Here is a 19,371-nt window from a genome sequence, read left to right on the forward strand (position 1 = left end):
GATACGGAAGCAACACGTACGACAGCCTCGCCGGGCTTGAACATTGTCGAGTAACTTGTTGGTCTTGCATGTCTCCGGACCACTTGAAATCCCCTTTGCATCAATACTCATCGATGTTCAACGCCTCGCAGGCGCTCTTGCATGCAATGGTAGCGCCACCACCCCATCACCTGTCACCTTCAATTTCGAGCGCTTACACTGCTGCCATAGCTTCTATTATCGCCTTGTGGGCTCACCGACAAGGGTACTTTTTAGCCGTCGACCAGGCTTGTCTCGTAGAAATCTTGATCCCAGCCGGATCCGTCAAGGCTGAACTCGACGAGAATCAACGGGGGAAATAGCGCCGTTGTCGTTACAGGGGACCCGCACTCGCCGGTTTGACACTTAAAACTGACGACTGGCATACGCCGAGCAGCCAGTACAACCCCAAAAGCGGCCTGACCAGCTGGATGGGGCTTCCCTCCTAAGGCGAGTTGGAAACCGGTCTCTGCTGGCAATGGTGAACAGGTACTGGCCAGCATCTCTGCCCACACCATGTAACTACTACACTTGTTGAGGAAGGTGAACGTTGTTAAACCAAAACCTGAAAGCATTTCCGTTGGAGATCAAATCCTTGGAGCAGACTACTCAAAAACCATCTCCATAAGACCTCACCGTCATTGAGAAAGTCTCTGCTGAATCTGGTGACAATTTAATACACATTAATGATGGTGTGACGCAGACTAGTAAATTAAAAGATCAGTTGCTCCGACCGGTTTCCTAACTGTCACAGCTTAGCCACCCGTGGACAGCGAAGCCTGAGCTGTCTTATTTATAACCGGGCCCTTGGATGGTTGTGTATTGTGAGGCTTAATGCCTTTCCAACCGTTTTCTCCCATTATTTTGTTCACTCAAGAATAACAGCTATTGATCACGTATCACGAATTAAATAAAATATTTTCTTATTGACGTATTTATTTATTGAAGATATTTAAATACTCAAATATTTATTAGTATGAAAAATTGGGCCCTTCTGCTTTCCAAGGGATTGACATTGTTGGACTAGTAACATCGTGGGTTTTGATGTAACCATCCAGCCCAAATAAGTGAATCCAATCGGTTTCCATCAAACTGGGCCTTTTTGTACTTTCGATCTTACAATATGTCACCCGGTTATCCAATCACACCGACAGCAGAAACCGAGTGATGTACGAAGAGTAGGCCTGAAACCCGAAAACAAAAACAGAAAAAGAGCGGTCAGGAATTCCTCCCAAAAATCTCTCTACTACATTTCTTCAGGTGCTTCTCTCCTTCATCCTTTATTTTTCATTGATTCATTTTCCTGTTTAGAGCAGATTGTTTTTTTTCAATAATGGCGGGATCTTATCACCTTCATTTCCATTTTCACAAGACAGATGTCCTCCATTAATTCTATCTGAATCTAGGTTTTCACTCCTCCTGAACTTTTAATCTGAATCGAATTTGTTTTTCCGAGCTCATCTCTTGTATTGCACGATCTGTTGCTTGATTTTCTTGTCTTTTGTTTGAAAATGTTACCTCGCGATTAGGTCCATTTTTTTAATTTTTTTATTCTCACTATCCTGGCGCTGTTGTCTATTCATATCCATTTACTTTGTTGAAGAAATAGTGAGAAAAATCCAATTCATGGTAATTGAGAAGATCCAAGGAACACAATCGGTAACTCCGTTCGTGGAGGGTGAAAGTTAATTAGAGTTTTCACAGGTTATTACATGTTTTTACGTAGCAATCTGATTACAGAATTTCTGTGAAATATGTGTCTTCTTGTTCCGGAGGATCTTTTTTTGGCGTATATAAGTATAGTTATAGATGAATTGGCATATCTCTGCTATTCAATATTAAGGATTTATGACATGTTTCAGATGTTATGTTAGTATATATCTTTGCCCTTTTCATATACATGGTTGCTGATATGGCATTTCAAGTAGCCCTGGATTATATGATTTAATTGTGTTTTTAGTTCCGAAACTTTGAATTTCTTTCTTCGTATTTTGTTTGGAAACTATCTCTCATCTTTTTCACTCTCTGAAGTTGAAATGCCTTATGTATTTGGTTTAGCCTGTAGCTTTTGAGCTCCAAATATCTGGAATTAACCGGAGTGAAGGATATGGAAAAGAGCTAGTCTATGACTTGTAATTTTATTATGTTGCATAGCTACACATTCAATATAGATCCTATTTAAAAAATGCAAGCTGACTTATCCAATATTTCTCTTTGTTGTGGCTTCGTTAACATCCAGTTTTGATACAGGGAGCTGTGATCAAGATGAGTAGTGGATGTCCATTTGCAGGTGCAGCACCTGCTGGTTCTGTCTGCCCAATGAACGTGGTCAAAACAGATAACGAATATCATTCAGGTGATGGTGACAAGATTGAAAAAGATGATAAGAATGCTGCCGTTGTGTCACCGAAGTGTCCACTAGGATATGATTCCCATACATTCAAGTTGGGTCCTCTGAGTTGTGTGATTTGCCAAGCTCTTCTATTTGAAAGCAGCAAATGTGTCCCATGCTCTCACAAGTTTTGCAAGTAAGTAGTACTTCAGAGGCATCTCTCTCTCTCTCTCTCTCTCTCTCTCTCTCTCTCTCTCTCTCTCTCTCTCTCTCATATCCTGTGCCCTGTTTGTCTCTTGCATTTTACCAGAGCATGTATCTCACGGTTTAAGGACTGCCCACTGTGTGGGGCTGACATTGAGAGTATTGAACCAGATGCTGACCTTCAGGATACCGTAGACCGCTTCATTGAAGGACATGCGAGAATCAGAAGATGTCCAATTAATGCAGACAAAAAAGATATTGGAAACAAATGTAAAACTGTGATTTATGAGGACGTATCAATGGAGAGGGGAGCTTTCTTGGTGCAACAAGCTATGAGGGTAACTTTGTTTTTTAGTAAATTTCTGTTCCTACTTATCCTTTTTTTCTTGTCTTTTTCATAAGCAAGTTGAATGCTTGTTCTTCATTTTTATGATTATATCATTTTGGATTCTTGTTCTGTTGGTTATTTCACTTCTTTTTTTTTTTTTTTTTTGAAACTTGTTGGTTATTTCACTTGGGCTTGTTCTTTTCTACAACTTTGATCAGAGGTAGTTTCATATCCAGGCATTCCATTTCCAGAATATAGCAAGTGCCAAATCGAGACTTAGTCTCTGTGTGGAGGACATGAGGGAACAACTAGATCTGTCAGGTGACTCATTAGAGTTATATTCACAACTTGGTGCAGTCCTGGGGATGCTTGGTGACTGCTGGTATTTCTTCTTATACTGTCTTTTCCCTTCATTAAGAATACTCTTTGCATTTAGAAAGTTTAGGGGCTTAACCTTATAAGTAAGAGCATGCTTTCTTTTACTGGTTTTAGTTGTGACTATTGGACAGGGTAGTTTTTCTTTTGTCTTTTCCTCATCATAATTATTTCAAATATAATTGAATCTTTCTCCATTCTGCTCGATCATTTGATTGCTCTTGAACACTTTTGTCACAATTTCACCTATGTTACTTTATCTGCCTTTATAAACCTATCCAATAGTTTGCTTCGTCTATGTTGAATTGCCAGACCATCTTAAATGACAGTCATATCCTTCTGTCATTAATATTGCTCCTAAATTATCTCTACATATTATTCTTTTATTTGGTATTATGATAGTAACTAATTTTTTTAAGGTGAGAAAAAAAATAGTTTTAGGGTTTAGGGTTTGTGATTTTATAGGAAGCATCACCCAAATAGCAACTTACTAATTTTGATTAAAGCTCGTTGTTTCTAACTAAGTCTAAAGTTAGCAACTCTACAAAATTAAAAGTTGTTTCTTGTTTTTAAGTTTTTTTCCCAATAAATAGAACAAGATTTAGTAAGTCCTTATTAGAATCTATTCCTAGAGTGGACAACATAGGAGGTCCTTATTTTGTTGATTTGCATGCTTATAAAAGGCCTTCATATGTAACATAAAAATCATTTTTTTTTTTGCTATTGAATGAAGTCACTAGTTTTTGTTCTCTCTTGGATAAAGTTATCTTTTTGTGTTATTGTCCATTGTCTATTTTCTTAATAGTTTCAGAAACCTTACTTTCTGTTCTTCAAGTTTTACCATTAAACGTGAATTCTGATTGTAGTTTTCTTAGTTGTTGCAGAAATCTAAGTCATCCACACTTTAGAGGATGCATTCAACTTGTCATTCCTTGAATCTAATCCTCCGTACTATGTTATGAAGTTTTGCTTGCATGATAACAGTGAGTTATTTAAATTTACTTTAAAAGTGAAGATACTTGTATAAATTTTAAAAGGTTAATTGAAAATTTGAACCTAATTGTAAGGTCGCGGAAAAAATATAAGAAAATATAATTGTGAATATTTTGATTTTGTTCGAAATCATTGAGTGACTGCATTTGTATATTCACAAGAAAATCACTCCGAGCATGAGACCCGCTGCCTCCATTTTTAGTGTCATGCTCAGATGCATGTGTTCTGGAATTGCAGTCGTGCAGTGGGGGACTCTGGATCTGCAATCAGCTATTACAAAGAGAGTGTTTGGTTCCTTTCAAAGCTATCTATCAATGATCTAGAGGTTAGCATGTACATTGTGCTTATCTTAAGTTAGCAATCGCTTTGTGGTTATGTTAATATTTTTATCTCATGATTCTACTGCTAGTTGACATGTTTCTATGCTGATGATTTCTTGCAGGTGGTGCACACGTTATCTGTTTCTCTTAATAAAATTGGAGATTTGAAATACTATGATGGTGACCTTCAAGCTGCAAAATCTTATTATTCACAATCTTTGGATGTTCGTCAAAGTGCAGTTAGAAATAATCCAAAAGTCATGTCTCAGGTTAGCTATTTCATTCTTTAATTATGGGCAAGGTAGGTCTTTATTTACACTTGTGCTGCATATCTCCAAGCTAATCAAGGGCTTGGATGCTCAGGAAATAGGGTATTTAGAACTATCCTGTCCACAAATCCTTTACTTCTGCTGCTACATGCAGAGTAAGTTGTTAAAAAAGTGAAGGATTAGTTTATAACACTCCTATACTTTTTCTAAAAAAAATTTGAATGTTGAACCCTGTACCAGGTGGGACTTGAACACGAGACTTCACTCTAGAAACTCCCTATGTGGCTGGCTACTTAGCTAAAAGTTTCAGATTTCTATACAAATGACTGTGATCATGACTCAGCAGGCTTGTGATCGTACTGTTGTACCTTTTGACTAGGACTAGGTGCATGGATCTTTCCATAGTCCAAAACGCTTACTGCAATAGTTTGAATGCTCAGCGGATGTTTTGTTGGGATGATTTTCTTCATGTTCATACCCTTACCAAATTCACTTCTGTCTACAATAGTGACTGTTCAATCATTATATACGAATTATAAGAAATGGAGCTACTTTTCTTTTACCTCATAATTGACATAGTTTTTAATTTGATTACTGAAGAGGAAGTAGTTTGTATTAGTATGATGATTTTTTTTTCTTTTATCCATCTTTAACTTTTCTAACTAATTATTGTAAACCCAGGTCGTGGATGTTGCTGTATCTCTTGCCAAAGTTGCTGACGTGGATCCGTCTCTAGGCAGTAACAATTTGGCAATGGATGGTTTCCAAGAAGCCATAAAGTGCATAGAATCCTTGATATTGGGGCCCGAGGAAAGTGGCATTGAGCGACGGGTAAGCCGCGCATATGCTGTTGAATTTTAGATTTCTCATTGTCCTGTTGGCTAACTGTTGACCGTGACTTTGAATATGCAGCGCCTTTCAGTGCTCGAGTTCCTGAATAATCAAATGGCAGAGTACCAAAGTACTACAAGTCCTGTTGCCTCCACTTGAGGTCTTTCTCATGTAGATCCAGTTAAGATATCATGTGCGTGTAATATAAGTTTTGGCGTTCTACAGATATTAGGAGCACTCTGCCTGATGCAAAAATATCTGTTACTAACATGTGGTGGCTCTATGCAGCTCATTTACATGCTGGCTGCCATTTACACGTCATGTTAACTCTGCAAATCCTCAGGAATAACGATCATGGTAACGAATCAGATGCATCATGGTCAAGCCGTGTCATCTAAAAGCGTAATGTAACTGTTATATTCAGTGTACCACAGCTCTATAGGGACTGCGTCAAGTTCCCTTTTTACTCTATAAAATGTAATAAAAACTTTGCACATCGTTGTAACTAAAGCGAGAACTTTTTAACATTCTGTTCACATGGCCAACGTTGCCTCTTAAAAGACAACAGATGTTTCCCGGTAAGAATACGCCGGCTCATGTAATTGGCAATCAACGCACAAGCCCCTTTATGTCACTCTGAAACTGATTCTAGTAGAGAACGTTTGGGAGCCACCGGCAATCAAAATCACATACATGCAAGAGCTTATTCCCAGTAGCATTTTTTTTGCTTAAAAGTCGGCCTTTTCCACCTTTGGGTTAATCGTGCCCTGTGATTTGAGTTGCATACGGAAGCCTACCGAATGACTAAAAAGTTGGGTCACAATAGAAACCTGTTCTCCCTAGTAAACTGAGAAGCATTTTCTCCCGGCGTATTGAATTTGACCCGAGGTCATCAGTTACATATTAAAAACCTGCGTCCTATGTGAACCCATAAACCACCTCCAGAGAGTAGAGAAAAACACGTCTAAGTCCCTGTGGTACAAGATATTATGTGCCAATTTTGTGCCCAAAAACAAAGAGCTGGAAAAAAGACACCAAAGTTTGATCATCTAAATGAAACAAATTGTTACCAAAACTACTTGGAAGGACATGTACACTACCAAAACAATTTTGTTGGATATGAACACTAGGATAGGGAACAACGGCTAAAAATGAATAAATTACAGAACATATGAACATTTCAGTATTACAGCTCAGAAAGGATGGCAGGAATATAATGAGATAGCTCAGCGGTGAGAGACTGGAACCCATTTACAAGCTGGGTGTGGAAGTCCTGGTCTTCTTCTCCAATCAGTCTGATATGAACACGGATTGCCCTCTTACAAACTGCCATGAATTCAAGAAGTGCTGCTATAAGTTGTTGTAGTTCCTGTGACCGAAGCCTTCTTGCAGGCTCACCTGATAAGAAGGCAGTGCAGACACTGAGAACACCACTGTTCACCTGCAAATTTCGAAGTCCAAACCAAACATTTAGGAACTTCTACCATCCAAACCACCCATCGATACAATAATCGCTGCTTAAAAACATAAATTCTAAACCTACTCACCTGAACTGCAACACTGCCTTGTAGGATCCTTTGGAGGCTCTGGAGGCGACGGAGCTGATCACCTTCAGAACTGCGAGGTTCCTCTAGCTCATTACGGAGAGCAGCGGTCCGAGTCTCAATCATCCCGATTGCATTTTCAACAGGGGAAAATTCCAGTAACTCTGATTTCACCACCGGCAATCGGTTTACAAGTGCAGGAAAAGATCCCTCCGTCTGGAGAACAGTGCGACGCTTCCATTGGTCTTCTAAACCTCCTTGTGTCTTTCCATTTTTGGTGAATGGTGTGTCAAACAAGAATCGGTCAAAGACTCTAGCACGCAAACTCCCAGTGGAAAGAGAAAAAATTCTCTCTCTTCTGCTACCAAGGTCCTCATCTTCCATGACAGGGTCCACAGCAGTTATTTGAAGGTAACACACCCCAGGCTGCAATTCATCAGCATTTACTTGTCTAGAATCAGGTATAATATGCAAGGTATGACTGCCATCCATTCTTGATTCATATATGTGGCTTAGTTTTTCCATGATGTCACCAAGACGCACATCACGAGGCTCTCTGTATACATATTCTTTCCTATCTAACTTCCCAAAACGATCTCCATAGAATCCAACTCGGTAATAAGTAGCATCAGTGAATGGTATGGGACTTGACTCTTGCTCAAGGATTGATTCGTAAATGTTTGTGAGTGATGTGTGACATTTTGCAAGCTGACCAAATGCCCTTCGACTTTTATAAACTGGAATTATGAGCTCCAATATACTGGCACAGAAATGATAAAGTTCTGCCTGAGAAAAGAGTTTGTTTGCTAGCTGTAGGTATTTCACTGCTGAGTCCACTGTGAGTTTTGATGCGCCATATCCTTCTACTTCTGCAGCAGATGCCTCAGCAGTAATAGCTGTGCTGACCATGGGACAGATTTTACGCAAAGCTGCCACATGGTCTTTTGTCCAAACAGCATCATTTCTCCCAACAATGGCCTGAAAGAAACCAACAAGAAAATGGAAGACTTGGGAATGAAAAACACAATAAAAAAAAACAAAATTGCAGATATACATGGCAAGACTAAGCTTCATATTATGTATTTTTAAAGGAAAATCATATGGCTACCAAAATGAGTAATGCGGAGAAGATATTTCATGTAATCATATTCCCATAGTGATTTGCATGATTACTACCTGCATAATGACACCAGCCACAGCAACAGCACACTGAGCTGCTTCAGCCCAAGACTGCATCTCTTGATGTGCATCACATAAATGCAGTAACCACATTATGTGCAGATCAGGAACCGGTGCATACGCCATTGCAAGTCTATAAAAGCTCTCTGCAGCTGCATACCGATCTATAGCCATCACAGAACCCTGCCAAAAAAGAAATATGTGTATCATTTAACATTTTTTAACACCATTTCCATTGGCATAGCGGAACCATGGAGTTGCACCAATCTTAGGATGACAAAAAAAGGGAAACTTCATTTGACGCTTTATCTAGAATTAAGAGCAAGATATAGGAGTGGCTCTGAGCCCAGCCGGCTCCTAAGCTGCTCAAGCTTGGCTCAATTCTCAACTGAGCTCAAACATACTAGGGTAATGTTAGATATGCTTCTGTAGTCAAAATTTGTGTGTGCAGAACGCTAAAAGTAAAGAATACCTATCTCACTAGGGAAGCAAATAAGCCCAGCCTGAGCCTGCATGGGCTCAAGATCAAGCTTGAGCCTTATATTGAGCTGAAACTCAGGTTGAGCATAGGCTAGACCCCTGCTTGAGTTCTGCTTGGCTTGGTTATACCTCGTCCAATTTGGCATTTTTGTAAAATAAAGTGCATAAAGTTCCAGCCAGCCTGCATGGCATTGAGCCGAGCTCACATGGCTCAGGCTTGGCTCATTTTTGCTTGAGCTTGGCTCAATGCCATACAGGCTGGCTGGAACTTTATGCACTTTATTTTACAAAAAATGCCAATTTGGACAAGTTATAACCAAGCCAAGCAGAACTCGAGCTGGGGTCTAGCCTGTGCTCAACCTGAGTTTCAGCTCAATATAAGGCTCAAGCTTGATCTTGAGCCCATACAGGCTCAAGCTGGGCTTATTTGCATCCCTAGTCAGATAGGAATTCTTTAGTTTTAGCTTTCTGCACACACAAATTTTGACTACAGAAGCATATCTAACATTACCGTAGTATATCCCTGCTTCATGATGTGCAACCTGCTTACTTTTCAAGCATAAAATATTAAAGAAAATCATTCTCCTCGATAAAGTTGAAAACTGTGTGAGCTTACCAAAAGAGCGTGCTCAAGGCCTGCATCAAGGGCAAGAATCAGATTATTTGACAGATGTTTAACACCTGACCAGGACCACTGGTTCTCCTGTGATCCTTGGGGAACTGCTGCAAGAGCATTCTCAGCAAGCCCACATTCCAGAAGTAGGTCAAAACTCCTAACTTCATCTGCCATATCCTCCAAAGATTTTCTAAGACGACAAGCTTCGCCACTTTCTTCAAGTGATCCATCAGACCTCATCTGAGTTACTTGTACATCAGACAATAGCTCTGACAATGTGATGGTCAGCATCACCCTCAATCGTGTTGTATTCATAAAATGATAAAATGAACTCTGAGACACAAGGAGAAACAAACGCATTAGATCATAAATGCAGTAAACCCAAAGTTTGTTGAACATTGACTGTCCTAATACGAAAGAAAAAAGCCATACCCTCACAAGTACTTGGAGCCCAATAACTGCCCTTTTCCTGATAGAATCATTTCGGAAAACAGCAAGTCGGAGAAGGTGGAAAGCAATTTGCTTTAAAAAGCGATCATTTTCTCTTGCCATTAAAATTGCTCCATGAAGATAAAAGATTTTGTCAAACACAGGAAACAACACTTTCCAAAAGGCTAATGGTTGACTACGTGAAAAGAAACTCATAAATATAGATGTTACGCAGTCCAGTTTTCCATAATCAGTAGCAATGTTTTGGGAAGCTACAGCAGTGGAGAACTTCTCTGTTATCTCCAAGACCTGGAGACTAACTGCAGCACTCGAATTCTCTTCCCAGAGCTCCTGAATAAGAACACGATGTGTGAATTCAATCATCATAAAACATAACATTGCTACAAACGTTAAAGTAAATGATATACCAGCTTTTGCCTCAGTACAGGGTGTAGAGATTCTCTCAGTGCACGTGTTGAAGCACCAATGCGAGAAGATTGTGCCTGTGCAAGGGCTTCTCTTAAGGAATACGGCTGACTAGGGGAGCTCAACTGAGGGCTCACTCTTTGCCACAAATGACCATTGTCAGGAGTTGCCTGACTCTGCAATAGAGTAAGTAATAAGGGTAATATTTCCTCTCAGGATAAATAATAATCACCACACAAGATTTTTAACAAAGACTAGAAACAGAAACAACAAAGCCCTTGGAGAGACAAAACGTTTACTTGATTCAAATTAAGGATGTAAAATATACAAGAATACAGATAGCACATGAAGAAAGGCATCCAAATAAAAAACTCAAAGGCCTAGCCTAATGGATCACTTCACAAACTATGTGACATTTTTTTTCTCTTTTGAATGTGATAGATATGGGATTACTTTCTAGATAAAAAAATTTGTACTAGCACAGTACTAGTAATAATATATATGCAGATAAGTAAATTAATTACTAACATATATGATCACCCATTAATTTAAGATGATTACCAGAACTGAATGATGATATACCCTATCTACATCTGTTTCAGTGAAAGAGTGACCAGAACATATTATCGTTCAGTCACTGCACTTTAGTGCAAGGGTATTGCTCATTCATGGAAGTTATCAAACTAAAGAAGAAATGTGAAAACCTTACCCGAACTTCTTGCCGAGAAGCCTCAGATAGGTAATTGTTGATTGCTGGAGAAAGCCTATCAGAATACTTTGGTGAAACAGGACCTTCTCCATCAGGGCTGTGGGAGCTACATCCTACAAGCATGCTGTCTGTAGTTTTTTTATGCTGTAAAGTGTTGTAGTCGACATCAGACACTAACATAAAAAGTAATAAAATCAGGAATGAGTCAGAGCAGTTATGCCAATATCAGTCGAGACTACAATCTGCATGGAACACCATGTCAAGATGTAAAAGATCACCATCAACCAATCTGCCTTATTCTTGCCTTTTTATTTCTTTTTTTTAAACAATTCCATTACTTATTATGAAGTCTAATTAGAGATACAATTTAAGTGCAAAGGAGAAAATACAAATAGTAACCAAAAACAGAAAAGCATATCCATATTTCTTATCACCAGCAGACAGATACAAGAGAGATTTTGCAATGCTTGTCCAAGGAGCAGAATAGGAGAAAACTTAAGACAAAACATGAAACAAAAGGACACCTAAAAAAGCTTTCTTTTCAATTCAGTTTATTAAATTGTCTTCTTTGATTTAATTAAATAAAAAACCACTAGGGCACAATATTTAAGAAGTAAACATAAGAAGGGATTTTAGAATAAGGTAATAGAAAATACAAATATGTCATCTGGCATTAATTCCTCAAAACAACCCAAAAGATACACAATCAAGACATCTGCCATTAATTTTAATAGAGCACATACTATATTTGAGTGATATAACAGCATGACTTCTGTAAAGCATTTTGGATCTCTTCTATCATTCACCCATTCCATCTCAAACTTTAAAGATGACACTTTATTATCTGGTTAGATCATCCCAGAGCATCTGTGAGTTGATTCAATAGACTCACCTCACAGAGATAATGTATTATCCTAAATATACTCTTTTCAATTTTTTTCGTACCCTTGTTCTTCTCGTCTCTAATCATGTGTTATGTAACTAAAGCGGTCATCCTTTCTTCCCTCCAGATCTCTGTTCTTTTTTCGATTTTAGTCTGTCAATTAGTAATCGTGTGATTGATTGATCTCAGATGAAGCACATCTCCTTTTTTTTTGCCTTGTATCTACTTTCTCTGATGAATCTCTCACTGTTATTTCTGTTTTGGCTATCCAATTTTTGCTGATTAGTTGAATTAGCTATTGATTCCTTCCATTCGTCTTTTTTTTTTTTTCTGAAAAATTGGTGATATGCAGTGGGTGCATGTTCAGCTTCTTCTTTTTTACTGCATGTCTGGACTCAGTGCATACAGTTCAATTCGGTTTGATAAGATCAGCGTGCTCTCTTTTTCTGGACAGAAATGACAGGTGTTATTACAAGTGTGGCCGAAAACATGGATAACTTAGCACCAGCACTTCCACCCAGATAGCGGGAAGACCAATTTGGCCATCCAGATAGCCACCTGAATGATTGATTCTATGGTAAAATTCCCCGAGAGCTGGAAACAGAAAACCCACAATAATTCAAAGCAAAGCAGCCCTTTTTGGGTTTACATAAAAGAGTGATCCCTGTAACCATAAACAATAGCTGGCCTCAGTACTAACAATTAAGCAATGCCATTGAATCATGCAAGAAGATGCAGCTCAAGTACTCCCAACTGAACAAGACCAACCTCCTGATTGGTCATGTAGGACCTCCTATTCCTATAGACATTTTCTAGTTTCCCTGTTTACTCCATGCCATTTTTGGAGGCTACAATTGATTTGGTGGCTATGTTGGAAGCTCTCGACTAGTGCTAAGGAACATATTGTTGCTGTTGCAATTGTTGCTGTAGCAGGTGTCGATGGTGATGTTGACGTTTACAAAGCTTAGCAGGAAAAATCCTACAATAATGCTCAAAGCCTTGACATCTCTAACTGCACCACATAACAGTAAAGATCTGGAGAAGTAGCTCAGGTTATTCCACAATGGCCCTCGCCTGATCTCAGCGATGATTCATTGAATGTCGAAGCTTATAGTGGTAGCAGCAGCAATACGACAAGCACCAGCGTCACCAATGATAGCAGATGTTGATGCCATTCTCGAGGCTTCCACATGAGTTCAATCCGAAACTTGCTAATGGAGGATTGCAGGCGATGTTGAAACCAGAGCAAAGCCAGGTTGTATGAAGGTATATCTCCTCTTGGTGTTTAATTTCCAGGTCAAATTTCTTGGTTGAATTTTTGGTTTTATTGCTGACTTAGTGGTCTATGTTTTGATCAATTTCATGCCTAAAATTCTGGTCAATTTGTTGATGAATATATTGGTCAAATTTTGTTGTCAATTTTCTGGCTACCTGATAGTTTCCTCTGGTGGTTCTGCAGTTGCAATCTGATATTGCTATGCACTTTGCCATACTTAAATTTCACTAACTTACATTGGCGTGAAGCCTCCTATAAGTTATAATATAATTTGAATATTTTCTTCTACCCGTTTCCATTTCCATCTCAAACTACGAGGGGAATTCTTTAGTAACAAGGTATATGGAGTGACTTTGTCCTCGAGACATTCTACTACCATTTAGTGGGTTATTTTCTCCTAACTTTAGATAGGTTGTTCTCTACTACCCCTCACTGGATATTCCCTACTCTTGTTCTTCAGTGGATTTTCTACTAGCATCACTGGGTGACAGATTTTCTGTTGCCATTTAGTGGTTGAGGTTCTGTTTGAGCTCTAAATGACCTAATCTGAGATGTATCATCTTAAAAACACTTTGCAGTCAAAATCACTACTTTGTGTTTGAAATCATTGCATATATATATATATTGATGAATCATTGCATATATTGATTTCAATTTTCTTATTTTGAGTGTATATAACATATAGAGAGAGACAAAAAAAAAAAAAAAAAAAAAGTGCCTCCCATATAATTTCTACCTTTTTCTATAAAAGCCATTCTCTTCATTGTTTTTTCTATCCTCTGTGTTTTGTGCTATTAAAAAGAAGACAAATATAGCAAAGCAAAAAAAAAAAAAAAAAACTTTGTATTGTTTTCAAGTTGGAGATAAATGGCATATACTCTCCAGCTTGAGCGAGAGAGATTATAAAAGCACTAGCGGTAGTGAAGCCTAGTCCAAGAACCACCCTAAAATTGCAAGCTCAAAATCAAGGCCAAATAGCATTACCTAGTTAATTATTATTTTTTCTTATGCTTAAAATGGGTTACAATGTAAGACATATTATGTAAAAAGCTAAAGCCATACACCACAGCTTGAGGGGGAGTTTTATAAGTTATAATTTGAGTTTATTTAGTTTCTTTATTATTTACTAAAGTATTTTCCAGTGGAAACCAGATTGCTAGGGTTAAAAGGCAGAATAAACATAATTATATTTTTTACCCTTGATTAAGTTATAAAAATAGGGAAGAGGAGCCTCTAAACCCTTATCTCTAACAAGCTTCAAAATTTCAAACCCAACATGGTATCAAAGTAGAATATTTCTTCTATTTTGGACTAGTTGGTGCCCATTTAGTTGTACCTCGTTTGCATTGTCCATGCTTTAAGCACATTATTCGTTTTCATATGCCCAGACATGAGTAGGGCACCAAAAAACCCGACTGTCCTCGACCCAAAACCCGCCAGGTTTCGGATCAGGGACGGGTTTTCCCAAACCCGACCTACATATAAGACATATATAGAACATGATTGAGACGGGTCGGGTTTTACAGAGATGGGGCAGGGATGGGTCGGGTTTAAGTCGAGTTTACGGGGACAGGCCGGGGACGGGATTACAAGGATGGTGATCGGGTTCGGGTTCGGGTTCGGGTTTTGGTAAATCCGACCCCAACCGGACCCATGCACAGCCCTAGACATGAGGGAGAGTATTAGTGAGAATAGATGGGATTTTATACCCTCCAACAACTAGTAAACAACTTCATTAATTCATTAGTTGTTGCGAATAAATTTTTATTTTTTTAAATAATGCTGATTTTTATTAAGACAAAAGCTCAAACGAGCTATTTACAAAGGAGGGAAACCCTCCCAAACAATGAGAGATTGTTGGGAAGTTCCGAATTTTGCCAATTTATCAGCCAAAGAGTTGGTTGATCTAGGAATGAGATTCTAATTATAATGAGTAGAAGATACAATGTCAGCAATACTATCAGTGTTGCAACTAAAATTAACTGAAACAAACACCAACTTAATGAAACTCACTAGAGCGGAAACATTGTAAGAATAGAACATTTAAATGACCATTCTTCAATTTCAAGATAAATCCACTAAGCCTATCAAAGATTCACTATTAGCGTATAAAGTTGGCTTACTGGAGACAAACCTCAAAAAGAGTAAGGCATTCCTCGAGAAGTTTGAAGAATAATCTGGTGCGAGCAATACTTTGTTGCCATGCTTTGATTAGAGAAGTATCATCAAGATTACGTACAATTTGCAACATGACGACCAGAATCTCACGTTTTTCTACTGCATTTAAGTTATAAAATACAGGCATCTCATCTAGTATCTGCAATTAACACAAGCAAAAAAATTAGAGAAAATGGAAAAATAAGAACAAATGACATTGTATGACATTTCATGCTCAAATATCTATAGGGAAAAAGGAAAATGTATCAGGACCAAGTGAAAGTCATATTTATGCATTTCTAAACCTACTCTTATTTCATTGCTTACGCAGCCATGGTTGCATAGCTTAAGAAGTAGTAACTGATTCAAGTATGAACTTGGTCACATAAATATAAACATATCCAAACATGGCTATAGATGTTTTTACTGCTTGTCCACAAAAAGCAGTTCCAGTGTTCAACCAAAGGAAATAGTACACTTTTAGTGTATATTGATCCTTCAAACTCCAAAAGTTTTAGCAGAAAAGAACAACTGGAAAGGGAAACCACCAGGATCAAAGTAATGTTAATTTTCAAAATGATCTAGACTCCAAGTTGGTTTTTCTCGTTTTTTTTTTTTTTACTGAAATATGCTCTCCCATGTGTCGTTGGTATTCAACAATGCAACCTTATCCTTGCTACACAGGATCTATATTGTGCTCTGATAAGTATGCATGATACACACTACAATACAGCCAACATCCTTAACTCCACTTGTATCAATAAATAAAATTTGGTAAGCACGGTTTGTCAGCATCCTGACTTTTTCATGACAACTTAAGAGAAGAAGAGTAGAAAATCATTGCGTTAAAGAAAACCACAAGGATAGCATGTAATCAGTTGTAACACATAAATAGTGTTATCAGACTGGCTGATTGAATGAGGTTCATCTAGATCCTTTCCCCACTTCAAGTCTGATACAGCAATGAATCGAGAACCAAGCAAAATGCATTTGACAAACCAAGTTTTGATGATTAGTTAGCTGCTCAGCCAGGTCAGCTTGTGACTGGGTTGCACGTTGAAAACTTCCGTTGTAGTACCCCCAAAGAAGGGGGCACCCACCCCCCTTTCCAACACCGCGAGGGAGGGGCAACCACCTCTTTTTTGTGTGAATGTTTTGCATGGTGGGGGAAGGAATGACTGCTCTTCACGGCACCGTGGGGAGGTTCCACACGGTGGGGGAAGGAGCAACTGCTCTTCACTCCACCGTGGGGAGGTTCCACATGGTGGGGGGAGTGCGACAACCCCTCTCCTGTACGACAAACAGAAGGGGGAGCACACCTGGAGCTCACCTATTTCCCCCTCTTCAAATGCACGGGGAGGAAGGATCATGATGTAGTACAAAGCTCAGTTATGAAAGAAGAAAGCCATCCAAAACAATTGAAACTATATAAAAGAGGGAAGAAAAATAGGCAAAAAGGACACTGGAAGAAAATTGTTCCTAATTTAAAAAATCATCGTCATAGGAAAGTATAGCATGCTTCCACTTTTAGTAGTTCCCTAATTTGTCCACAGTCCCAATTAGGAGAGTTCTTCTCTTTAAGAAAGTCAATCTTCTTTAGTAATAGTCAATTTAGGGATGTTCCAAAGTTAGTAAATTTATTATTTAGTAGTTCTCATCTAAATTAGTTACTGGAATTCTTTCTTAGCAGTTGATTTCACTATGGAAGTCACAAATCAATTGTAATTTGGATGTTTGATCAATACGAAATTTTCATTGAGGTAATGCTACTTATTTCAACAAGTCAATGGATGTCTTAGAATCTATAAATAGGTGAATCAATTGTAACAAGTTTTGAAAATTAAAACGTTTGTTTTTTGGTTGCCAGAGCACCATCTTTTCTCTTTCCTTTGACTGCGAATAGTTTTTAGTGAGTTCTTCTCTTGTAATAGCTACAGCTACTTGAGAAAACAAAACCTGAAATTTCAAGTTCTTCTCTTTCAACTTAGAAAACTAGGGATTTCCTAGAGTTACGAAGGTAGATGTTGGGTTACACATATTCTAGTCCTGTCGCTCAACTTTATTTCTATTACTACTGCTAGTTACAAAAGTAACACCAGAAATTTACAGATCTTCTCTTTGAACTTCTGAAACAGGATTTTCTTAGATTTGAGAAAATAAAGGTTGGAATACCCATGTTCCAGACATAACCCTCAACTTTATATCAGTAATTTAATGGCATTAGGCCCCCACTTTCCCCTCTGTTGTGTTGAGGTTCAAAACCGTAGAGAGGAGGGGACATCCCGTATCAGCAAACAAAAAGAGGCTTGACTAGGGAGCAGTGCTCCTCCCCTTAATTCTTTGAAGCGGGGTTCCCACCCCCACACTGCCATTCAGAACTTCCTCTCCTTGATGCCTCTACTATACAGGTGCCAAAGGGAGGGCAAGCTCACCCCCTTCCTATTTATTTTTAAATATGACATCCAAACATGGGGTCAAACACAGTTCACCCACGTTCGACAAGACCTAATTACCTTTCCAGGTTGGTAACCAGGTCAGGTTTCATAAAACTGCACACAATTGAAATAAAATATCTACTTTTGCTAAAAAAATGGGGTCTGCAATTTCCTTAACCATAGGAATGCCAAAACAACATGTTATAGGTCAAGATTTGCACCTGTCCAACTAGTGGAAAATATAATTGAGCAATGTACAATTTGTCCTCATGTTTCTGATATCGAGCATCAAACTCGTGCTTGCACATAAGAACTACCAAGATTCGAGCCGCCTACAAATTAAAAACAAAATAAATTCAAAAGGAAAAAAAGACTGAAAAATAAATGGAGGTAAAAGAGATATTTGTAGGACAAGAGTAAGCATAACTTTCATCATGTTCAAGTACTAATAAAGTAATGACTCACCTTGGCTCGCTGAGACAGATCATCATGATCCCAAGTGAGAAAAAGCTCTTGTATTAACACTGATGAAAGATAGTTCCTGTGCGAGACAAAGAACAATGGAAATTGCATCACACATTTAAGACTTCACATTCCTCCAATAAGGAAATATGTGTAAAGTCGGACACTGTTGCGAAAGGAGTCTAAGCCATAATCTTTGTATTTAAATCTGTTAGAATGAACAATCCTACATATGTTCACATAAAAAAAATCTTGTGGTTAAGAAATGGGAAAAAGGCCTCCTAAATTTAGTCAAGTCATTTTGGGATGAACATAAACCCAATTTTAACATGGTATCAAAGCAAAACATATGTTCCATAGGGCCTAGTTCATACCTGTTTATATGTTCATGTCTCGGGTCTATTGTCCAATTATAGGGTTAGAGTAAGATAACTCCACATAGGCTAATGTCAGGAAAAGTTCTTTAGTTATTAGTTGGGAAAAGGCTCCTAAGTTTGGCTAGTCATTTTGGGATGATTAAGACCTAACTTTAGCAAAATTGTTTGGGTTCAATTAATAAGGTTGTTTACTTGTCTTTGTTTATCAAGACCACTTTAGCAAAATCATCTAGGTTCAATTCATTAGGTCGCTTGTTCGTCTTTGTTTCTTTTGACATTCATAGTAATAAACCCATTATTTGTCAAAGAAAACTGTTGAATATTTGGAAAAGAGAAAAACTTCACTAACTTGATAAAAGTAATTGATAAAAAATGGTATGTGGGGAAAGTAACGAAGGCAAAAATAACCACTTTGATAAAAAGAAGGGGACAATAACGATAGAAAAATAATTTAAAAAATTTGACCAAGTATGACCTCAAGATAATTTCATGAGGGTGAGTAAAAATTTTCAGAGTTCACGAGGCAAAAGATATAAACTCAAGTAACAAAAACACAAAACTTGAAAACAGTATTGACTATGGAAACTCTGATAATTGCATAACATAACTTACAAGTTTCTGTTTCCAAATTAATCAATCCATATGAGGAAAATTTCTAATCAAATACTCAACGAATTCCTATCTGGAATACTTTCCAGATTTTGCAGAATCAAAACAAAAACTTTCCA

The 19,371-nt window shown here is 38.1% G+C and overlaps 2 protein-coding genes across 6 annotated transcripts in view; one reads left to right on the forward strand and one right to left on the reverse strand.

Moving 5' to 3' along the window:
* The first annotated feature begins 1,178 nt into the window (after positions 1–1,178).
* LOC137957197 (protein NCA1-like) lies at positions 1,179–6,355 on the forward strand. Of its 4 annotated transcripts, none has more exons than XM_068804935.1 (9): positions 1,179–1,278; positions 2,258–2,546; positions 2,661–2,892; positions 3,119–3,264; positions 4,488–4,575; positions 4,693–4,839; positions 5,521–5,670; positions 5,752–5,863; positions 5,959–6,355. In XM_068804935.1, the coding sequence occupies exons 2-8, from the start codon at positions 2,284–2,286 to the stop codon at positions 5,827–5,829; spliced, it is 1,104 nt and encodes a 367-aa protein (XP_068661036.1). In that variant the 5' UTR covers positions 1,179–1,278; positions 2,258–2,283; the 3' UTR covers positions 5,830–5,863; positions 5,959–6,355. The 4 variants fall into 4 exon arrangements, with proteins under 4 accessions (XP_068661036.1, XP_068661035.1, XP_068661038.1 ...); XM_068804934.1 differs by having other exon boundaries at positions 2,269–2,546; XM_068804937.1 differs by having other exon boundaries at positions 2,269–2,546; positions 5,752–5,850.
* A 365-nt stretch (positions 6,356–6,720) lies between these two features.
* Positions 6,721–19,371, reverse strand: part of LOC137957196 (guanine nucleotide exchange factor SPIKE 1-like) — a 74,345-nt gene continuing 61,694 nt past the window's right edge. For both annotated transcript variants that reach the window (XM_068804932.1, XM_068804933.1), the window contains exons 23-32: positions 18,270–18,345; positions 18,026–18,136; positions 15,347–15,529; positions 11,054–11,197; positions 10,347–10,520; positions 9,922–10,269; positions 9,490–9,822; positions 8,391–8,576; positions 7,218–8,192; positions 6,721–7,111 (exon numbers count right to left, since the gene is read on the reverse strand). In XM_068804932.1, coding sequence (XP_068661033.1) covers positions 6,857–7,111; positions 7,218–8,192; positions 8,391–8,576; positions 9,490–9,822; positions 9,922–10,269; positions 10,347–10,520; positions 11,054–11,197; positions 15,347–15,529; positions 18,026–18,136; positions 18,270–18,345 — 2,785 coding nt within the window. In that variant the 3' untranslated portion in view covers positions 6,721–6,856. The remainder of the gene's footprint in view (positions 7,112–7,217; positions 8,193–8,390; positions 8,577–9,489; positions 9,823–9,921; positions 10,270–10,346; positions 10,521–11,053; positions 11,198–15,346; positions 15,530–18,025; positions 18,137–18,269; positions 18,346–19,371) is intronic.

Source organism: Aristolochia californica, unplaced genomic scaffold, assembly GCF_029961685.1.
Source record: "Aristolochia californica isolate CCGP_79_NKW_82.1479 unplaced genomic scaffold, dmAriCali1.0.hap1 SCAF_2, whole genome shotgun sequence".
NCBI lineage: Eukaryota > Viridiplantae > Streptophyta > Magnoliopsida > Piperales > Aristolochiaceae > Aristolochia > Aristolochia californica.

Coding starts and splice junctions, on each gene's coding strand:
- LOC137957197 (XM_068804935.1), top strand. CDS start 2,284: ATGAGTAGTGGATGTCCATTTGCAGGTGCAGCACCTGCTGGTTCTGTC. Junction 2,893..3,118: donor TGGTGCAACAAGCTATGAGG/GTAACTTTGTTT, acceptor TTTCATATCCAG/GCATTCCATTTCCAGAATAT. Junction 4,840..5,520: donor ATCCAAAAGTCATGTCTCAG/GTTAGCTATTTC, acceptor TTGTAAACCCAG/GTCGTGGATGTTGCTGTATC.